The 19,586-nt window shown below is 41.5% G+C and overlaps 1 protein-coding gene across 1 annotated transcript in view; it reads right to left on the bottom strand.

The window, feature by feature from the left end:
• Positions 1-18,700, bottom strand: part of LOC119005436 (cGMP-dependent 3',5'-cyclic phosphodiesterase) — a 152,575-nt gene extending 133,875 nt beyond the window's left edge. The window contains exon 1 of the mRNA XM_037073040.1: positions 18,569-18,700. Coding sequence (XP_036928935.1) covers positions 18,569-18,627 — 59 coding nt within the window. The 5' untranslated portion in view covers positions 18,628-18,700. The remainder of the gene's footprint in view (positions 1-18,568) is intronic.
• Positions 18,701-19,586: the final 886 nt, after the last annotated feature.

Below are 19,586 nucleotides of genomic sequence, written 5' to 3'. Positions count from 1 at the left end.
GACCAGCAGGAAAAAGCATATGACGAAGTGTATTCTCACATGTGCCAGTGTGTGTGTGTGCAAGACAGGCCTTTACACATAATAAAACTGTTTAACAGAACTTGGCATTTAATAATAATAATAATAATAATAATAATAATAATAATAATAATAATAATAATAAATGCCGAGTTCTATTAAATAGTTTTATTATGTATTATCATATTTGTTTCATAGTCAAGTCATAGTCTTTTTTTATTCATCAGGGAGCGTATCAATGTTTATTACAAATATCAAAACAGGTTAGAAAAAAACACAAGACTCCTGGTAAAAAACACACACACACACACGCACAGAGTAGATTATGTGTCATTATGTTATGAGATGATTATGAGTTTTGCTATTCAAAATGACTTAAGTGGTTTGTCACTTTCTTATAATGTCTCACACAACTAGCATCTCATTTACATTTTTTCTCTACATGTTTGGTACCAGCTTGTAATCCCACACAGATTCTTCAGTTCTGGAGCAGTTTATTTGCTGAAATCTGATCTGACCAAAAAAAAAATATCACAGCCTTAGTGCAACCTTGGGCAACCCTGAGTGGTTGAAAGGTGTCGCTTTTTGAGCTGATCTCTCTGGCCATCTGAATAACTGAAGCTTGCAAAGAAGAGATGGGCTTCTATACTATATTTGCACACATAAAATCACTTTTTGCAAAGCACTAACTTTGAAGCAACACTGTAAACTTCCTGACTCCACAATTATCTCTAATATCCTAAACGCTAACATTTCTGTGAAAATGTGTGCAAATGTCACTGATCAAATTATAGAACCTGCGCTTTCAAGATTTTGCTGCCATCGAGAAGGACATAACCAGATCTTAAACCCTAATGTGGAATTACAGGAGGACAGGCAGTCAGAGCTTAGTAATGATACGATCGGGAGCCACCACGAGCAGTCCGGATTTACCAAATGAGGCATCATGCCAACAGCTTTTCCCTGATGACACAGGACAAGATAACTTAGAGTCATCTGTGCTATGTAATAACAATCATCAGTATTATCACTACAGTTCCTCAGTCTAAGGCCCAGAGACACTATTCCCATTAGGAGTGATATTTGTTGGTGGGTAAAATTCAATAGCTTTAAATTCATCTTACAGCACTCAAAGTGCTTAAAACTGGCTCATTAAGATAGTCTCTTAGATCAAAAGGCTCATAGCCCAGAACTAGATACTTTTTCCTCCATGGGGCTCCTGGCATGAAAAGATTGGACAGCCCTGTTTCTAAGCTTGCTGCCTGAATGAACTGTAAACTGCAGTAAAACGTGTGTTCTGCGGCAGAAAACACAACAATATTTGGACACAGGGAAAAATCTCAAAGAAAATCTGGGTGAGGATCAAAGTAAATTGATTAGCTTTTTAAAGAAAAAACAACCCAGTTCATGGTTAAAAAACAGTAAGCAAAATCAGTCAAGCAATAGCTTTCATCCCCCACATTCACAGAAGTAAAGAAAAAAAAAAGTATGGAAGTTGTGACTAAGAGAAGAGGCGTAACATGCTGTTAACAAGCACTGAGATTTACAACAAAGAAACAAGAAAAGGTGAAAGGAGAGAGGGAGAAAAAACAAGAAAAAGGTTGAATTTTCATCTTCTGTACTGATGTTTTTAACAACCAAACAGAAAAATAACAGAAATGTCATTAAAAAGGTCCTTAAAATGTCACCTGCTCCCACCTCCAACGCTCTTTCTACCACACAAGACAACAGCAAAACAACCATCTGGAAAAAGAAAGATGCAGAATGAGACATAGACACAGAGGGGAGGAGTGTTTACTGCAGGACAAGATGAAACAGAAAAAGGAGGAGGCGAGAAAAAAATAAAACATGAAAACAGAGTTTTCTTGCAGCACAGTTTTTAAGGAGAGCTCGGGGCATTTTCAGTCACGTTTATTGCGACAAAAACTTGGTATTCTAAGCCAAACAGTGATGTTTTTCTAACCCTTACCAAGTGGCTTCTGCGCCTTAACCTAACCAAGCCACAAGCACAGTGCTGTGACAGGAAAGAAATAGAAATTTGAGCCTTAACAAACATAAAGTGGCAACACAAAGAAATGTCAAGCTTTAACTTATTTGTGGTTTTGCAGAAACATACCTGGATAAAATCGATTCTCGCAACTGCGGTGTTCCTTGACTCTTGATTAAACACAAATTTCTGTAAAGAGCACCAACACAAACCACTACAGGGAATCACTGAAGGCTCTAAAATCTGAGACCAAATTATGTGCGAAACTGTATCAGCCACATAAGTGTCATTCTGCAGCAGAATTAGTAAGACAGTGGACACCCACAATATGTTTGCAAAGCCTTGAATGTTTTCATTGCAATGGCAATTACAGTGATTTGTTGTCTTATTTGCTGCCTAATGGTTTTGTTGTTGTGGTAAATTTCATTTGATAAATGTGTCAACCCTGATTTTTGCAATGTTTCACAGACCAGACGCTGTGTTCGGCCAAGACATTATGTTGATGTCTTGTCACAATGAGAGATGCAGCCTGATTGTGTTCCCCTTGATATAACCTGCACACAGAGGAGACTGAAGTGGTAAATGTACAAAGTCGAGCATCTCCTCAGTACAAAATGATTTATCAACATCTGGTGCAGCTGTTGTTGTTTCCAAACAGAGTAGGATATTTTATTGAAGCAACTTTCTTGTTTCATACTCCCACTCCAGCCCAGAAAATCAACCCATCATATCAGTCGGATCATGAAAATGAGAAGTCAAAACAACACAAACACCATAAGCAAACATGAGGCAGAGCTGTGATTCAAGCAAGGCCGGCACCAATCAGAAATAAATCCACCTCCTCATTACTGACTTCAAATTGTTGGTGACATCAAAGTCGCTTCCAAGACTGCCTAGTTAGGAACCAGGCGAGCTCTGTCCCGATGCAATCTCGCCAGAAACGCAGGCGAAGGCTGCCACACGCGACCTCTCGTCCTTATCGAAAAAGGCAAGGATGAAAGAGGCAGACAGTCAAGAGGCAGAAGGGATAAACAGAGTGGTGAAAAAAAAAGGTTTAAGGCAGACATTGCTTTAAGAGAAATGGAAAAAGACAAAGGAGATGAAAGCAAGTGTGCCTCACTCTTAGATATCAATCTACTCCACCATGAGGAAGCTTCTCAGAAGATTTAAAAAAGGTGCAATGGGCCCATCAAAGACTTAAACTCTCACTGCTCTCCCGAGAAACACACAGGTTATGGCTTTCAAACATACATAAAAACTCTCTCCATATGGACTTTGATGTTGAGAAGGGGGCTGCACCTGGAGACATCAGCAAAACTGTGACACACATGTGCACCTGTGTGCTCCGTGGAGGAACAACAAACTAGAAGTGGAAGCACACGTCTGGAGGCATGGAGCATCCCCCTTAGTAACATAACACAACGACAAAAACACACAGTCCTTTCATATGTTTTGCAATATGCTCAGGTGCAGCTCTGTGCACATGGATGTACGTTTACCGTACAGTGCAGACATGCATAAATACACATATGTACAAAAACAGCGAATATATCCCTGCAAGACGCCCCGCTGGCTGTACAATTGTTAATTTTTTGCTTGACTTGACTTGAAGGGGATTTTTTTTCTTTAAGTAAGGAAACAAGGCTGAACAGGAGATAAAAAGAGAGAGCCAGAGAAGAAAAAGCGCCTCCGGGCAATTACAGATCTGTGTGTGTGTTTGTGTGTGTGTGTGTGTGTGTGTGTGTGTGTGTGTGTGTGTGTGTGTGTGTGTGTGTGTGTGTGTGTGTGTGTGTGTGTGTGTGTGTGGTCTGAAGGCATGAAGGGACAGGTGCGACCAGTTGAGGTCATTGATGCCACAGACATTGGGGAGAGTCACACCGATAGATGTATGTATAATGGAAAAGAACCTGCCAGACAGACATATTAACACACACACAAACACACACACACACAAGGCTCTTTTTTCTGTTGACAGCAGGGCAGCAAAATGAGCATAAACTCTAATTAAAAACTGCACTGCAGAACTGCGTGTTTGCATCCATCTGTGTGAGTGTGAATGTGTGTGTGTGTGTTTACCGGTGTCTGTCTCCGTGTGTTATCGTTTAGAGCTTATAAGAGTTTCGGAGACAGAAATTGTCGGTGAGGTGACTCCTTTGCATGTAATTAGCATATTGTGGCGCTGCTGCTTTAACAGCCAATCAGACTTGAGAGAACACTGTCTGAATGCTAATGAGCTCCACTCGTCCTACCAGACTGCCTCACACCACTTCTACAAGACTTTCAAACACTCAAGTTATGTGACTGTGTGTGCTTGTGTGTGCATGTGTGTGTGTGTTTTTTTATTCTTTACCACACAGCCGGCCCAGGGCAGTGTGTGTTCCTGCTGGAAAACACGCATGGGTCAAGGACAACCTTTGTGAGTTTGTCTGGAAGCAGTTTATGGTCTATCCACCGCTGCGTTACATGCATGTGTGCTAAAATGTGACACAATAGGTCAAAGAAACCAAGGCGCTCTCTGAGCGGAAGACTCACATTTATACCCTAAAGATTCTGACCTGCCCTTCCCAGTTTTCATTCGTTAAAGAAGAACTATAACCTGGTACCTTTTTTAACAGAACATTCAATAGTATGTTTATAATGAAACACTGACAACTTAATAACTAATGCAAATAAAACATTGTAAACTCTTTTAATGGCCCTTCACTAAAAATGTCTGAGTCAAAAGAAATCAATTCTGAAAATAATTGACTTATCATTTTCAGAATTGATTCCTGAAAGTGACTGACTGCAGTTAATAAAACTGACAGATGGTGGGATGAAGTTAGGTCATTAGTAGCCCAGCAGCTCATTTCTGTCCTGGGATCCGGGAGCAAGTAAATGCAGCTCTGGGAGCAATTTTTGTCGGAGACTGTCATTACTGAATTCAAACAGATCTTTAAGTGAACCATTAAAATTGTGTATCACCCAGGGTTGGGTGATGTCTAACGAATTAGCATATGATGATATGCAAATCATGGCTCACTTCTGTAGCCACTGACAGCAACCTGAGACAGACTGTCTCACCCAGCAGAGAAAACTGGAAACGGTCACCAGCGAAGGGAGTCAGATCAACTCACATCTCTATTTCTCAAGCTTCCGACAATTATCCCTGCGCCTGGGTTTAAAAGGGTGTTTGGCTCCGTTCCACATTATGTGTAAGTTTGCTGTGTTCAGCCTCAGATGCTTGAAACAAAGTTAGTTGGTTGGCAATACAGAGGAAGCTAAGCTAAGTAAACAAACAAGGACTTGGAGAAAAGAAACACAGCTGCCACCAGTGAAACCGAGCATCTCGGGTTCTCCTAAATGGGTAGGTTTCATAAGAAAACAATACACTGGACACAGACATGTGGTGTTAGTGCACTGGGCAGCAACAAACTTCTTTTCCTTTCCACTCCTGCAAGTTGCAAACACCAATATCTCACCTTACAGAAACTCAAATTCAAACAAACAGACTCAAACAGCCACACTATTATCACAACATACCCAGGTGTTAAATGCTGTCACATGTGTAGATGGTTGGACAGGATTTCCTCATAAAAAGTTCTAAATTATTCCAAATAATTATAATAAAGAAGAATATGATTAACAAAAATAACACAGGCCTATTGTTGTCATTCATATACAGTATCTTTGGCATCTGTATGCAGCCGTTCCTTAAGAGGAAGAATTTTGTGTTGAGTCCCTGCTGCTGAAGATGACTGTACATGTACTGCATGTATAGAAGTTTATACTTTTACAAATCCTGGGCTTTAAGTAAAAGCACTCTGCCTCTGCCACGGTTCAATTTAATGTGACTGATTTATACTCCTCTGCTGTGCATTTTAAAAGCTTCTGGCACAAGCACTCAACATTTCTGCCCATCTGTACTTGGACCTTGTTGAGGAAATGACTGACCTCAAGAGCACTTTGTGACAGTGTGGTATACAGAGCTGGTTTAGAGTTTACATAATGTCCATCCAGTGTTTTTAATACTGACAGTTTTCTCTGAGAGGACTCCTGGACGTCTTTGGTCTCTCACTCCTGTGCAGACTGCATGATCCCTGCTCAGTGGATCTGTCTGCAGCTCATCAACTCAGCTCAACATACCTACAGTACATGCTGTTTCCCTCCTAAAAATATTCTCCAAATGTTCTTACTCCATGTATGTTTGTTAGAAACACAACACGTTTCTATCTGTTAATTTCCATCATGTTACCTGATTATATGTTTTATGTTTAAAGGGTTGCATTATACACTTCTGGTAGGGTTCTTTTGTTAGCATTTTGTTAGTGACTGCAAGAGTCTTCTTCTGGCAGTGACTTCATATGTGGTGTTCCTCAGGGATCAATACTGGGCCCAATACCCTTTTTATCCTCCATGCTCCCTTTTGATCATAAAGTTGAATCGGTCAAGAGGTACTTTGCTACGCAGACGACATATGCTTCTATACGTAAACTTGTTAAAATCAGCACAGCACACTTAACCTGCCCTGCACTGACCACCACACAACACACTTTTCTTTCTGTCTTGACTACGGCAATTCCGTATTTACTCATCTTGTTCAAGAAACAGCTGCCAGGCTGCCCCCTAACAGAAGCTGCACTGGTTGACGGTAAGGTTTGTGACATAGTTAAAGACGCTTACATTTCAGGGCTTACATCATGGCGGTTCTCTTTTGGTTGTTTATATGTTAACTCTATAACTCTATTGTGCCACAGGTCTCTGTGATCCTTCACCAGGGATCTTTTAGTGGCCAGGATGTTTTTGTCAGGCAGTGGGTGTCCCTGCTTCTAGGAGCTTAGGTGTGCTGTGTCTGTTGTTTCCTTTCTGAAGTCTCTCCTTAAAGTTATTTTAATGCAACAGGATTTTTAATGATCTATTTTTAATCTTTCTCATTTTGAGAACTTGATGACTGTCATTGTTTTGGTTGACTTCTTTTATCTCTTGGCCCATGGTTCCACCAGCTGTATTTGGAGTCTGAATCCAGTTGTAAAACATTTGTTTTGAAAAGTACTAACAAAAAATGCAAAACAAAAGTAATATTACAATATCATACGGGACTGCCTTGTTATTGCATCGAACATACCGATTCTATATATATTACACTGCTGGTCTTGAATACTGTGCTGTTGTGTGTAGTGTTTTTGCTGTCCTGTGGTTGTTTTTTGTCTACCTGCCCAGGGACACCAGATGCAAATTAGCCGCTTGTTAGTTGCAATTACTTCTAATTGTGCACCATAACTGGAAAGATAAACAATGAATCAAAATATAGTAGTAGTAGTAGTAACTGTAATAGAAGTAGTAAATGTATTTACACATCCATTCGGTCCCTCTCTTTTATCATTTTTACACTGCAAACAATTGAAGCAACATTTTCAGCAAACATTTGAAGAAAGTCATTTTTAAGCAAACACATGGTTGGGTTCCAGCATCTCAAATCAACTTGTTCCTTTTTGGTTTCATATCATCACTGTTTAACTTGAGTATCTTTGGGTTTTGGAGCAATTTGAGGAAGTCACAGTGGGCTCTAGGACATCACAGTAGCCATTTCTTTTCTGTTTTCTGACATTCTGTAGAGCAAACAGGTGATTGTTTAATTAAGAGAATAGTCTGTTTAATGCACTCACTTAAATAAGTATTCTGAATACTGTAACTGTGTCCTTTTGTTGAACATCAAATGTTTCATGTCATTAAGTTACAAGTGTTACAAAAATGGCTGCATACTGATGCTTGCCAGTAATGGTTCTCCTCTCCAATGTACCTGTCACATCCAGTCCCAGCATAAAAGCAGTGGGGAGCACAGTTGTCCTGCTGGGTTTCTATTCGAGCTATAGTTGGCTGCAGTCGCCTGGTGTGCCCAGTGAAAATTAGTCTGTATTAAATGGTGCGAATGAAAATCAGCAGGTGAGGAGCAGCACATGCAACCATGAGACTGGAGGGCTGGTAACAATATGAAGGGTTTAGGAACTCAAAAATCATTAAAACTTCAGTATACAAGAGGTTAGTCTAATCTTAATTCTTGAGATTTGATCATACATAGTGCCTTTCCCAAATGTATCCAGCCTCAGTCACAAACACACTCACATGTACAGATGTCTTAATGAGTGCGTGTACGACCGAGAAAATACAACTATACCTGCAGATCAAAAGAGGGGCACACTACATCTAGGACTAATAGCATATAATACCCCTATTGTAGGGTAACCTTTGACACCATTAGTTGCCAGGCAACCTGGACTACTCCTTGGATGAAACACCTGCCCTTCATCTATCAAGCCATCTCAGCAGCTTCTTCCTCTCCCTGTCACACCTGTCCCCCTCTCTGTGTCTGTCTGGCGGGTGGGATTTCAAGTGTGGAGAAGCGGAGTGTCGGGACAGAGAGGTGAGGACATGAAAAAAAGTGATGGAGACAATAACACACAGATGTGGTGATAATAGGGAACACAGAGTCTGTCGGAAATAATAACAAACAGGGCCACATAAAGACAGTGAGAACAGATAGATACACAGTCAATAGTTTATCACCCACATGATCAGAGTAATCATAACCACGTTTCCAGCTGGCAGTCACCATAAAAATGGCTTCTGGGTGCTGCTAATGGGGTTCACGTCAAAACACTGGATGCAGTGTGCAGACAGAAATACAATTGGCCTTTTGTGAAAATTATAACAGCATATGAGCTGTAGTGTGTGTGTGTGTGTGTGTGTGTGTGTGTGTGTGTGTGTGTGTGTGTGTGTGTGTGTGTGTGTGTGTGTGTGTCTACTTATGTATGCGGAGTGCGTGTGTGTTTCTACAGTCTGTGTTCATATGCTGTTGAACAAGACATTTCATTTACTACAAGCATCACAAAACCCCTGAATGTCCCAAATGCGACACTTACAGCCTGTCAGTGGCTTTATCTCTGTGTGAGTCAATCAATAGAGCCGATCAATAAGAAAAAGCCCTGCAGTCAGGGCGAGGAAGCGGAGCATAGGAACACATTCTCCTACTCTGCTGTAGAGACCGAGTGCACAACAATGCAGAGTGTAACAGTCACAACAATAACAATAACAATAATAATAATAATAATAATAATAATAACTATTGTAGCAACATCTATATATCTTTGGTCAACAAGAGGATAAATCCATAGCAGCAAAACAATGACACACACAAACACATCTGCAGCCACTAAAACATCTGCAAAATCAGCAGGAACAGCTGTGGATTTACAACAACACCACATGATGAATATCAGTAATATCCATCTGGTATAAGACCCATTAAAACAGGTAATAACATCCCCCACAGCAGTGAAAGCAGGACAACAAAATAAGATCAGATGAGCTATACGGATTCATGGGACTCACTGACCACAGGACATTTTCACTGTCCTAACCTGCACAAAATGAACACAAAAACTGAAAAACAGGATGTGAGTGTAAGTAATCTCTCTCCTCTACGGTGTGAGCTTGCAAATTTTGGCGCTGTGTGAAAGGGTTTTTCTGTGTCTGTGAATTTTCAGATTCATAAATAATTCACTTCAGTCATCTTGTGTCATTCTTCTCCCCCTCTTCTTGTCAGCAGTTACTTCAAACAGTCACTTTTATTTCACATACAGCGTTCTGCTCAAGGATTTACTCTCACTACTACCATTTTTGTAAATGCAAAAAATTTATAAGAGATTAGATGCATGGATAATTTCACATCCAGTAGGCCAGCTATTCCTAAAGTTAGGTATGACTCAGCCCAATTTGAAACTGGTAAATCCTCTGGGGCCACCCCAAACTTTTAATCACAACTCTGATCAGCACGCAAGACTAAGAGCAAGAATTTCCCAATTTTTCTTCTCTTTGATGGCAGGCCTGGGTGAAGCATTTCTTGCCTTTATGACACACGCTGTAAATACCTTCACATGACGCTCCGCAGCTTATTGCATCCGTGCATTCTGATAAGCATTGTGACTCGAGTCAGCAAGTCCCATCTTGCCTGAGCACCAAAACAGTGTGAGGACCTCTTTTTCTTTCTTTCTTTCTTTCTTTCTTTCTTTGGATGGCTCACAGCCAAAGATCAAGTCGCAGCCCGCCGGGGTAAGAAAGTTTGCTCACCAGTTGGCGAGGATATATGATGACAATCACTGTGGTAGATGAGGGATTCAAACCCGTTACCTCGAGTCTGCATACATTGTGACATCAAACACTACTGTGATTTAACATGTGGTAAAGAAATCTGGACAGCTCTCACAAACGATTTTAACTTCACAGCCTCTGAAACAATGCAAAACTAGCGTGATCCTCAATCAGAGCCTGCAATCCAGCACATGTCAGACAACCACGCTGGGCGCTGGAGCTCATTGAGCTCATTGAGGGACGAATTGAATGGAAAGCATTTCTTGTATTTTACATCATGTCGTATTTTATTCTCTAATAAATCAATGGTGAGTTAAGGGGTGTCAGTTTATTGAAAGCAAAATCAACCAAAATGGACATTCAGAGCAGACATACATGATGTTGTGTCTGTGACCCTTGCAACTTCCATCAGTCTAAAGAAGACACACGACCCAATCTAAACACAAACAAACACTTGAGTAAACCCACACATACACAACGTAAAATAGAAGAAGCTGTTCACAGAGAAATTGAAACGACCTTCAAACTAAAGAAGCTGATGCATTAGTGTCACGGCAGAACAACAAACCTTAAACACATTCTTCACAAGGACTGCAAGTGCTAAAATGTCAAAACTAATTTGCTGTATGTTATCTCTCTGGCAGATTACGCCACATTTATTTAAAGTTATTTACCCCTCAGGCTATAGGGCAGGGTACACACACACACAAACACACACACACACACATACAGTGCACCTCTACCGCCTATCAATTAGTGTGTCACCACACACTCGGAGCTACTTGATACTGTTTTCTAATTAAACCAAGCTCTGTGTCCCAAACACAGCTGCCTCACCTCCCACCTTAGTGTCTTCTGGGAGCACACACACAAACACACACACACACACACACACACACAGTATGGCAGTTGTAGCTGTTGACAAAAAAAACTTCAGAATTCCCCACACACTAGTTCCTGGCTGCCCATTGGATTAGTGACAACAACACAAGTGTACTTACACACACACACACACACACACACACACACAGGCTTTTTACTTCTATACACTGACACATTCTGAGACCCACACGTCTGCACACACACAGAAACACCTGTCTGTGGCAACAGTCCATAGAGATAAAAAGGCTGACAGGAGCTGCTGGAGCTAAAGCTGGGAACCATGGGAGCTGTCATGCCCATTTCCCCATGACACCTCCAGGCTCTCACATGCACACACACGCACACACACGCACACGCACACACACACACACACACACACACACACACACACTTGTGACGACATTATATTGACTACTGTTTGTTCCCTGAAGCTGAATTCTTATCATAACCATAAAAAAACAGTTAATCCAATCCTTCTTCCAACACTTAACCTGCTGTGGTTTTAATCTTCAAGCTGAAACATATGAACACTTCAGCTCATCCTAACTGTAACTCTAGCCTCCGTCTTTAAAATAACGCATCCTAATAAGGTGCGCAGAACAGACGTAACAACTGACCAGCTGGCCAGGTTTTCTATTCTTGTGCAGAACCCACAATAGAAACAGCAGAGATACCAAAAAAGATCTTACACAGTTTCTTGAAAAATTAAACGCACACCCGCCCGCCTCACATTTACCCTGACATTATAGAAGAAACACAGAGAAATAAGGTGAAGTAAGAAGGAAAGGAAGAGCAATGCTGCATCAGCTATTGGCTGGAACAATAATGGATGGGACATTATTACATTTCATGTAGAGGCAAACATACTCTTGATTATATTTATATTCTGCAGTGGTTCATGTGCGAATTAAATGTAATAAACTGTCCGACAACTGCAGGATAGGTCTGTAGGGGAAAAAAGGGTGTGACTCATAAACAGTACCTTAGGGTCGTAGATTAATATTGTTTTCAAATCCACTACGCACTGCCACAGTTTGTAATGAGCACCATTATTCTCCTCCAATGGTGCAAACTAGTCCACCAGCTAAAACCCCTCTCTGGGTTTTTACCAGTAGAAAGTATTAAGACTGACAAACTGTCAGACTGACACTGACTCCATGCCGGGCCTGAGCATTTGGGAGTTTTTTTAAAAATGTAGCATGTAGTGGGGTCAAGACAGCGAGAGAGAGCGCAGGTGATGATGAGTATGAAGATGGCACTGATGTTACAGCAGTGAACTTAGCAGTTAAGTGTGTTAGCTACAGCTCCTAAAGACCCAGGCCAGGTTCATGTGTCTTGCTTGTGTACTGCTGGTTAAAGTGAAGGGAGATGGTGACAACTTTGACCCAGCCTTACTTAAGGTGGACTGACCTTTAAGGTGGACCAGCTATTCTCATTTTAATGCCAAATCCTGACTCCCCACTCTTGGGTGGCTGGCCCTGGCAACTTGTCTGTTGGAAACCATATGTATGAATGTCTCCAACCAGAGCAACCTACCTTGCTGGGGAAAAGTTAAACTTGAATCTATCTATACATACAACATACAGTATCCCTGCAGCTGCTTCACAGTAAAAGACTTTCAGTGGCACCTACGCTTCATGCCAACTGTCAGCACTAGGTTGTACAACTATGTGTATTTGCCCTCTTAAACTATGACGTAAAGTCTACTAAAGGCTAAGTGACTAATAGTTCACAGTTCATTTGCAACTAAATCAGCTACTTGATTACACCATGAGTACCTGGGGCTTAACCAAACTAGTTTGGACAGAAGGTCATAATCAAGGCAAGTGGTTAATCATGTATAAAGACAGAGTTCCAATCCTCATTAGCTTTCTGGCTGGTATGAGCCACTTGGCACCAGATCACATCATAGCAAGCTAGACTGATATTGAAAGATCAATAAATTAGGCCTCTACTGGATTACTGTGCTGCAGAATAGCATGTTTTGTGTGTCTGTTTTGCCATTAGAGAGTATAATTCTGACATTTTACACCAACCCCAGGGTTGATGCAGCTGCTTTTATTTTTAGTAATGTGCAAATAACAATTTTGTAATAATTTATGTTCTAAGTAGGCTCAATTTTAACATACAGCTGATGCAAAAGGCTGCAGATCTCAAGTTTTGGTCTCATTTCTACTTGATCCTCATTCACAGCTGGACAGATTGTACATGATGTTGATTCAGAAGCTCTTGTTTATATGAAACAGGACTATAAAATCAGTCAACATGAGTGCATGTCAAAAAAAAAAGTTTTCCCTTGCTTTGACCAGCTGGATTAACTGAAATTGTTACAGATTAGATACCATTTTAAATATAACACATCGGTATATACATCCTCCCCTTCACGCCACACTGGTTCCATTCATATCTCAATTAGGGGGCACAGTATTTGCTTTACTGCTCTATTTTACAGTAAATAGCTATTAGTGTGGTGCATCAATTTGGATGAAATAGGAAATCACTGGGAGATTAGAGGCCAAGTCAAGGAGAACCAAACTAATGAAAAAATGGATTTTCACTTTGACAGTTATATTACATCTTATTACATAGATTACACTCTGTTTAACATTAATGTTAAACAGCATGTTGGCATCACTTAATTAGTGCATCCATCTCCTTCCCTCAGGCCTAGATATATACACACACACACACACACACACACACACACACACACAGTAGTAAAGTACATTTGCTTTGCCTTGCTATGGCATGTATTGAGTCTGTCGAGTTAAATCAATTTGGTGCAGTAGTGTAGCTACAGTTTCCATACAGTACCACTCATTTGCTTTGCCTTGATTTCCATTGAATACAAAAGAGACTTTTTCATTATCCTGCTGTGTGACCTTCCTTAAGAACCCCACCAAAGGAAATATGATTTTAACTACTACTCATGAAACATCACTGACGTGCATCTGCTAGAATGGGAGAAAAAGTCAAGTTTCCTTTTAATTCATCTTAGAAACTGAGTTACTTTAACAGTTACTCTAGCATCTCTATGTAACCTGTCCCTTATTTGCAAGTCTATAAATGTTGGTGTTAAAAGTTAAAATAACATGTTGAGGAAAGTCATATCTGTGACAGCTCTAAATTATGTGCATGAAATTTTACATTGGGCAGCAGCAACATGGGCTTCGTCTCTCTCTCGCTGATGGATACTGTTTGCACGCCTCGACATGCTCTGAAATCTGAAGTGTGTTTATTTGTTGGCTGAGGTATGCATGAAAATAAGATGCATGCGTGTGTGTGTCACTCGGGTGACCTTTTTCTCACCCATCTCAGTGGTTCTCTTTCATCTGGTTCTCTTTCATTCTCAAGTGGATGGTAAACTGAATAGCAGTAGCGAAAAGAGCAGAGCAGGGCTGGGAAGCAGTGCTCTCGCCATGTATTAACATTTGGGGTTATCTTTCAGTGACAACCTCTTAAATCCAGGAGAGTCTCCTGGATAATTTGATGATACTACTGTAGGATTATATTATACTGTGCAGTTGTAATTTGTTTTATCTTGGTTTCAGAGAAATAGAGTTTCTTCTTCAGTGTGACTTGGCCAGATCAGGGTTGTATCAAATGAGGAATGCTTCGTCTTTGCAATCAGGCACAAAACACTTCACCAGTTATTGATCTCACCTAACCCTGAATCCCAAAGTCAATTAAATAAAACTGCTTCATGTATCATCAAAGTTCTGCAAAGCATCTTCTCTCACACAAATATTGCCATTGGATCACTAGCGGTGCTATGACCATAAACTTGGTGACTGAATAATAGTTGCGTAAAAACTCACTGGGAGCCATACTTGATTTCTCTTTTCTTTTACACCACTTTTACATAAGAAATTAGCACGTATACGCAGACATTTTAAACACATGTCACACTGCTAGAAGTAGGCAACTGACTCCTTTCCCATTGTCAGGAGATGAGTTTGCTTGTCTCTTTTTCTTGCCATGATGTGCAAAAAACAGGGAAAATTGGACAGCAACAGATAATATTCCTTATCATACTACATCCAGAAGATGTTAAAACATGTATTAATCGATAATATTTAGCATTAGACACACTGATCAGGTAATCTCCCTTTTTTCTCATCCAAGTTGAGAGTGGTAATTATATTAATATCTAACTTCAGTCTCTTGTTCACAATGGATTTAAAAGCATTAATGAGGCAGCAGTCTAAACTTCAATGCCCCTCAGCACTGCGCCTGACAAGGGGTAAAAATTAGCGTGGGTGTTGTGTTACCACAATCACCGCTGATTGTTGCTGGAGCCATTAAGTAGCCTTGACTACCGCACAGTCGTTTGATGCTGGAGTGGATAGCAGTTGTACCTATTCACTTTAAGACAAATGCCAGACGTTAGCGGCTTATTTATAATGGGGACAGGTTTAGTTTCTTTTACACAGTTGCTCTTCTGATGATTCAGCTTTGCCAGTCACCTCATAATATGTATGCATCATATTAATGGAAGACAGCAATCTGATATTCATTTAGTTCTGTATTTCAAAGGTGACTGCACACTTAATTTACACTGCAACTGGAAGACAAGACTTTTTGTTCGGCAGAATCATCTGTCAAGGCTCTATTTAGATTATTTTATGTATTTAGATTTTTTTTGTATATATTTATATTTAGATGTCTTATTTGTATTAAACAATTTATATTGTTTATCATCTACTGCTCGCTTCCAAACTAAATGCATGCATGTTGTACTTTTTCGTGGCTGTACATGTTCATTTTAGACATTTGGGCTCAAATGCAGATAAATTGGCCAATTGAACGCTTGATTTGGTGAAGCACGCACGTTCTGTAGATACACAAACTCACATAAACACATGCAAAAGCAGGCAAACACAACTCACAATAGACTCTCTGCTTTCTCTTTGCTCACTGTCTCTTTACTCCCTCTGAATATTTTAGTATTGATGAGCCCATTACTGATGATAACACGGTGCAATGTCAGCTCTCTCTCTCTCTCTCTCTCTCTCTGGAGTCGGGTTACAACTCTGCTGCTGCTGTGTACTTCTGGGCATTTCTATGTGTGACTGTGTGATTGTGTGTGAGTGTGTGTGTGTGTGTGTGTGTGTGTGTGTGTGTGTGTGTGTGTGTGTGTGTGTGTGTGTGTGTGTGTGTGAGAAAGAGAGCAGCGGGAGGCTGGGGGATCTGACTTCCTGGCGTCTATCCAGTAAATTGCACTATTTTTCAGGCTGAAGACTGTTCACGTTGAATATTAGCGTCCCCTTTTGAAAAGGCTGTAAAAACCCACACAGCAAACTAAGACTGAAGGGAGGTCCAGTCTCTGACAGAATACATATGTGATTTGATTGCTGAAAATGTTGATGTTGGTCGATATTCCTGATGAATAAAAAGGCCCTCAAAGCTTCAAACCAGGGATCCAAGACTCCAGAAAACCAGCATGATAAGGCTGCGGATGTCCAGCCTTGATCACGCTGCTCAAACACAAAAGCAGGACATATCCCACTGGGTCCAGACATGACATCTGTGCTGGTCTATTTTGTGACAGCATCACAACCAATCATCTTAACCGATTCTGAATCTCTGAGTCAAACCAGCTCCAGCTAGAAGGAAGCAGGTGAGACCAGCGACTGAAACTAATTGTGTGTCAGAGATCACTGACGTCCACCTGGCAGATTCATTACTCCTCCACAACTCAGGGTATTTTCTTCTGAATTGGCCAACAAATGCCAACTGTAAGAGGCTTAAATCTTTTTTTTCTGAAAAGCACTAGTGAGGTGAATAATAGACATAATCCTCTAGTGATTTCACTTATTGAATTCAAACCAATAATGAAGAACGAAATAAAGAGAATCAGACACATTAGATGAGGATTTTTGGCAATTTTGAGAGAAAAAGGGGCTAAATCTTCATATGAAGAAGATCAAAATAAGATTAATAATATGTTCAGCCAGTGTGTAATGGCATCACAATATTATCATCCACAAAGGGGGGAACAGCCAAAAGGATGAAAAATACAACACGAGACATGACATGACATGTCCTGAGGGAAGTTTGCACCATACTGTACGGTATGTGCAGGCTGTTGAATCAGCCCTGCAGTTTGATCACGATCACCTGCCTCCATCAGCAGCAGATGCGTCACTTAATTTGAGAGTGGGCGTGGACGCACGCGTGTGTGTTTACATGGCAAACTTTAATTTCAAACAGAAGAAAGCTGGGTTAATATCACGAGGGCTCTGTTTTATTAACTAACATTTAGCTGAGCGCAGAGTGTGGCCCTGACATTTCAAAGTCAATATCTATGCAGACAGGTGTCGCTGAGAGAAGTCAAGATAAACTTACATGGAGTGAACACCACTACAAGTAATGGTCCAAAAAATTACCACAGAGTTTAATGAACACCTCCCTGAGACAACATCACATGTGATAATCAATTAATAAAGACAGCATGCAATACTTTATTGCATTAAACTGTTATAGCAATGACATCAGATGCCCTTGATCCATGGCACATATTTGAAGTTTCATGGACATAAAAGACAGCCGCAGGGTCCAGAATGACCTTTGTTGCTGAGAAACAGCCTTGTCTTAACTCCATGAAGGTGCATTTTGTAAGTTTCAAAGTAAAAAACTACACTGAAGGAGCATTTACCCTCAGGTTTATCTATGAAAAAATTTAAAATGGCCAATGGGGAACACTAAAAAAATAAGACACTCTTATTAATGGTCAGTAAATCACACACAAATGTCTTATATGTCAGTTGTAAACCCTTACTAAGTAGAGCCAGAATGCTACTGATAAAAAGATCCTGGTCCAGTTTCTGTGTAGCCTTCTTCTACTGTATGAAGTCAGTCTAAACCATCAAAGTGAATTAGCCACAACCTGGCAACCCAAAAGTTGTTCTAACTGGTTCAGTTAGTTTAGAGTTGATCTACACAGCACTATAAATTGATGTATCAATCATTAATGAAGCTCTTAGCTGCAACTTATAAATGTTATAAGAAGCCGTGTTAGAAAGTATTGCCATTTTAGGGTTATGCTGGACAGCGAGCTTACCACAGATTTATAAACGAATGCCATGGAAAGAACCGAACTAGAAAGGCCATCACAGCAGCTGTATGTGTCCCAATGGGGATATTCGAGGAATAGCAGCCCATCACAGTGCTGTTATGACACCCAGGATGATGCCAAAGACACGATAAGGTCACTAAACTCTCTGTAGTAGCAGCGTGAGAACATCTCAGTGATGATTCCAGAGTGATGGAGGTGAGCTGCAGGGTTTGAACCCACCAGTTCATACTGACAGCTGCCTGTGCGGCTCACATGGGGTCCTCGCTGCCCCTGTCAGGATGAGGACACCCAGCAGCGGGGTCACACTTAGAACTACAACAGTCTGTTTTTGGCTCAGCGCTCGGCGCCATGTGTCCGCACGGCCGCTCGACACACACACACACACACACACACACACACACACACACACACACACACACACACACACACACACACACACACACATCACGCGTAGTTATGACGAGACACACACTTACATCTCGGAGGACGGTGGCTGGCTTCGGCAGAGGAGCGCGTGTCCGCACGCTTGTCCCATCGCGCATCCTGCCTCGCGCCTCCCCGGTTAACCCAAACAGCTGCAGTCAGGAGGACCTGGATGGGAGGGGTGCCCGCGTGCTGGGAGGAGGTGACGGAGGATAGACGGATGGATGGAGAGATAGGTGATAGACGGCTGGCTGTGTGTGAGTGTGTGTGTGCTCCTCTCTCCTGTCCTCTTCTGTCCGCCTCTCTCCGGTCTGCTCTCCTCTCGAGCTCTAACAGCGCGCGGGGATTGGTCAGGACCCGGTAAGTGATACTCGAGCTGTGGGTGCGCGAGGATATAACGGCTGAGCTGGGAGAGAGAGAGAAAGAGTGAGAGAGAGAGAGAGAGAGAGAGAGAGGGCGCTCAGCCGGTGCTCTCACCGCCACATGGACACCAAAACAGTCAGGGACGCGTCAGGCGGAGCAGAGCCGCGCACGTCGCTCCTCCTTCCTCTCCTCGGTTCATGCCGGCTCCTCCGCGAACGCCACCACTACTTCATGCGTTGGGAATGAAAGTCGTCTCTCCATGCGAAGAGATTTCAAATCTCACGCCTCACGCCGCGCTCCTTCACGCAGCTCCCACCACGCGTGCACGCTCCCCTTCTCCTGCTTTCATGTAGTGCGCTATGAATGTCTCGGAGGTCTTATCAGCTGTCATTATAAGCCACATGTTGCACCCTGCTCCAGTGTGTCTATCACGGGACAAAGGTCTCAAGGTCCAACGCAGATCTTCTGCCTTATAAGGCCTGCCCAGTGTGCACACGAGGAAGCAGCAAGGATTCACCACACACTACTGCCTCGTGAAACAAGAGCCTGTGGCGTGTTTGTTGACATCCAAGCCCTCAAAATATCCTTCAAGTGTCAGCTGTTTTACATTCTAAGGATTTTTTTGTTCTTTTTTTTTCGCAATTTATTCACATAAGACTAAAATGAAATCAGTTTTTTAGGTAAATAAATCACCACCTGAACTCCACC

This window comes from Acanthopagrus latus, chromosome 2 (assembly GCF_904848185.1).
Source record: "Acanthopagrus latus isolate v.2019 chromosome 2, fAcaLat1.1, whole genome shotgun sequence".
Taxonomy (NCBI): Eukaryota; Metazoa; Chordata; class Actinopteri; order Spariformes; family Sparidae; genus Acanthopagrus; species Acanthopagrus latus.
This window is presented reverse-complemented; position numbering and strand designations above follow the sequence as displayed.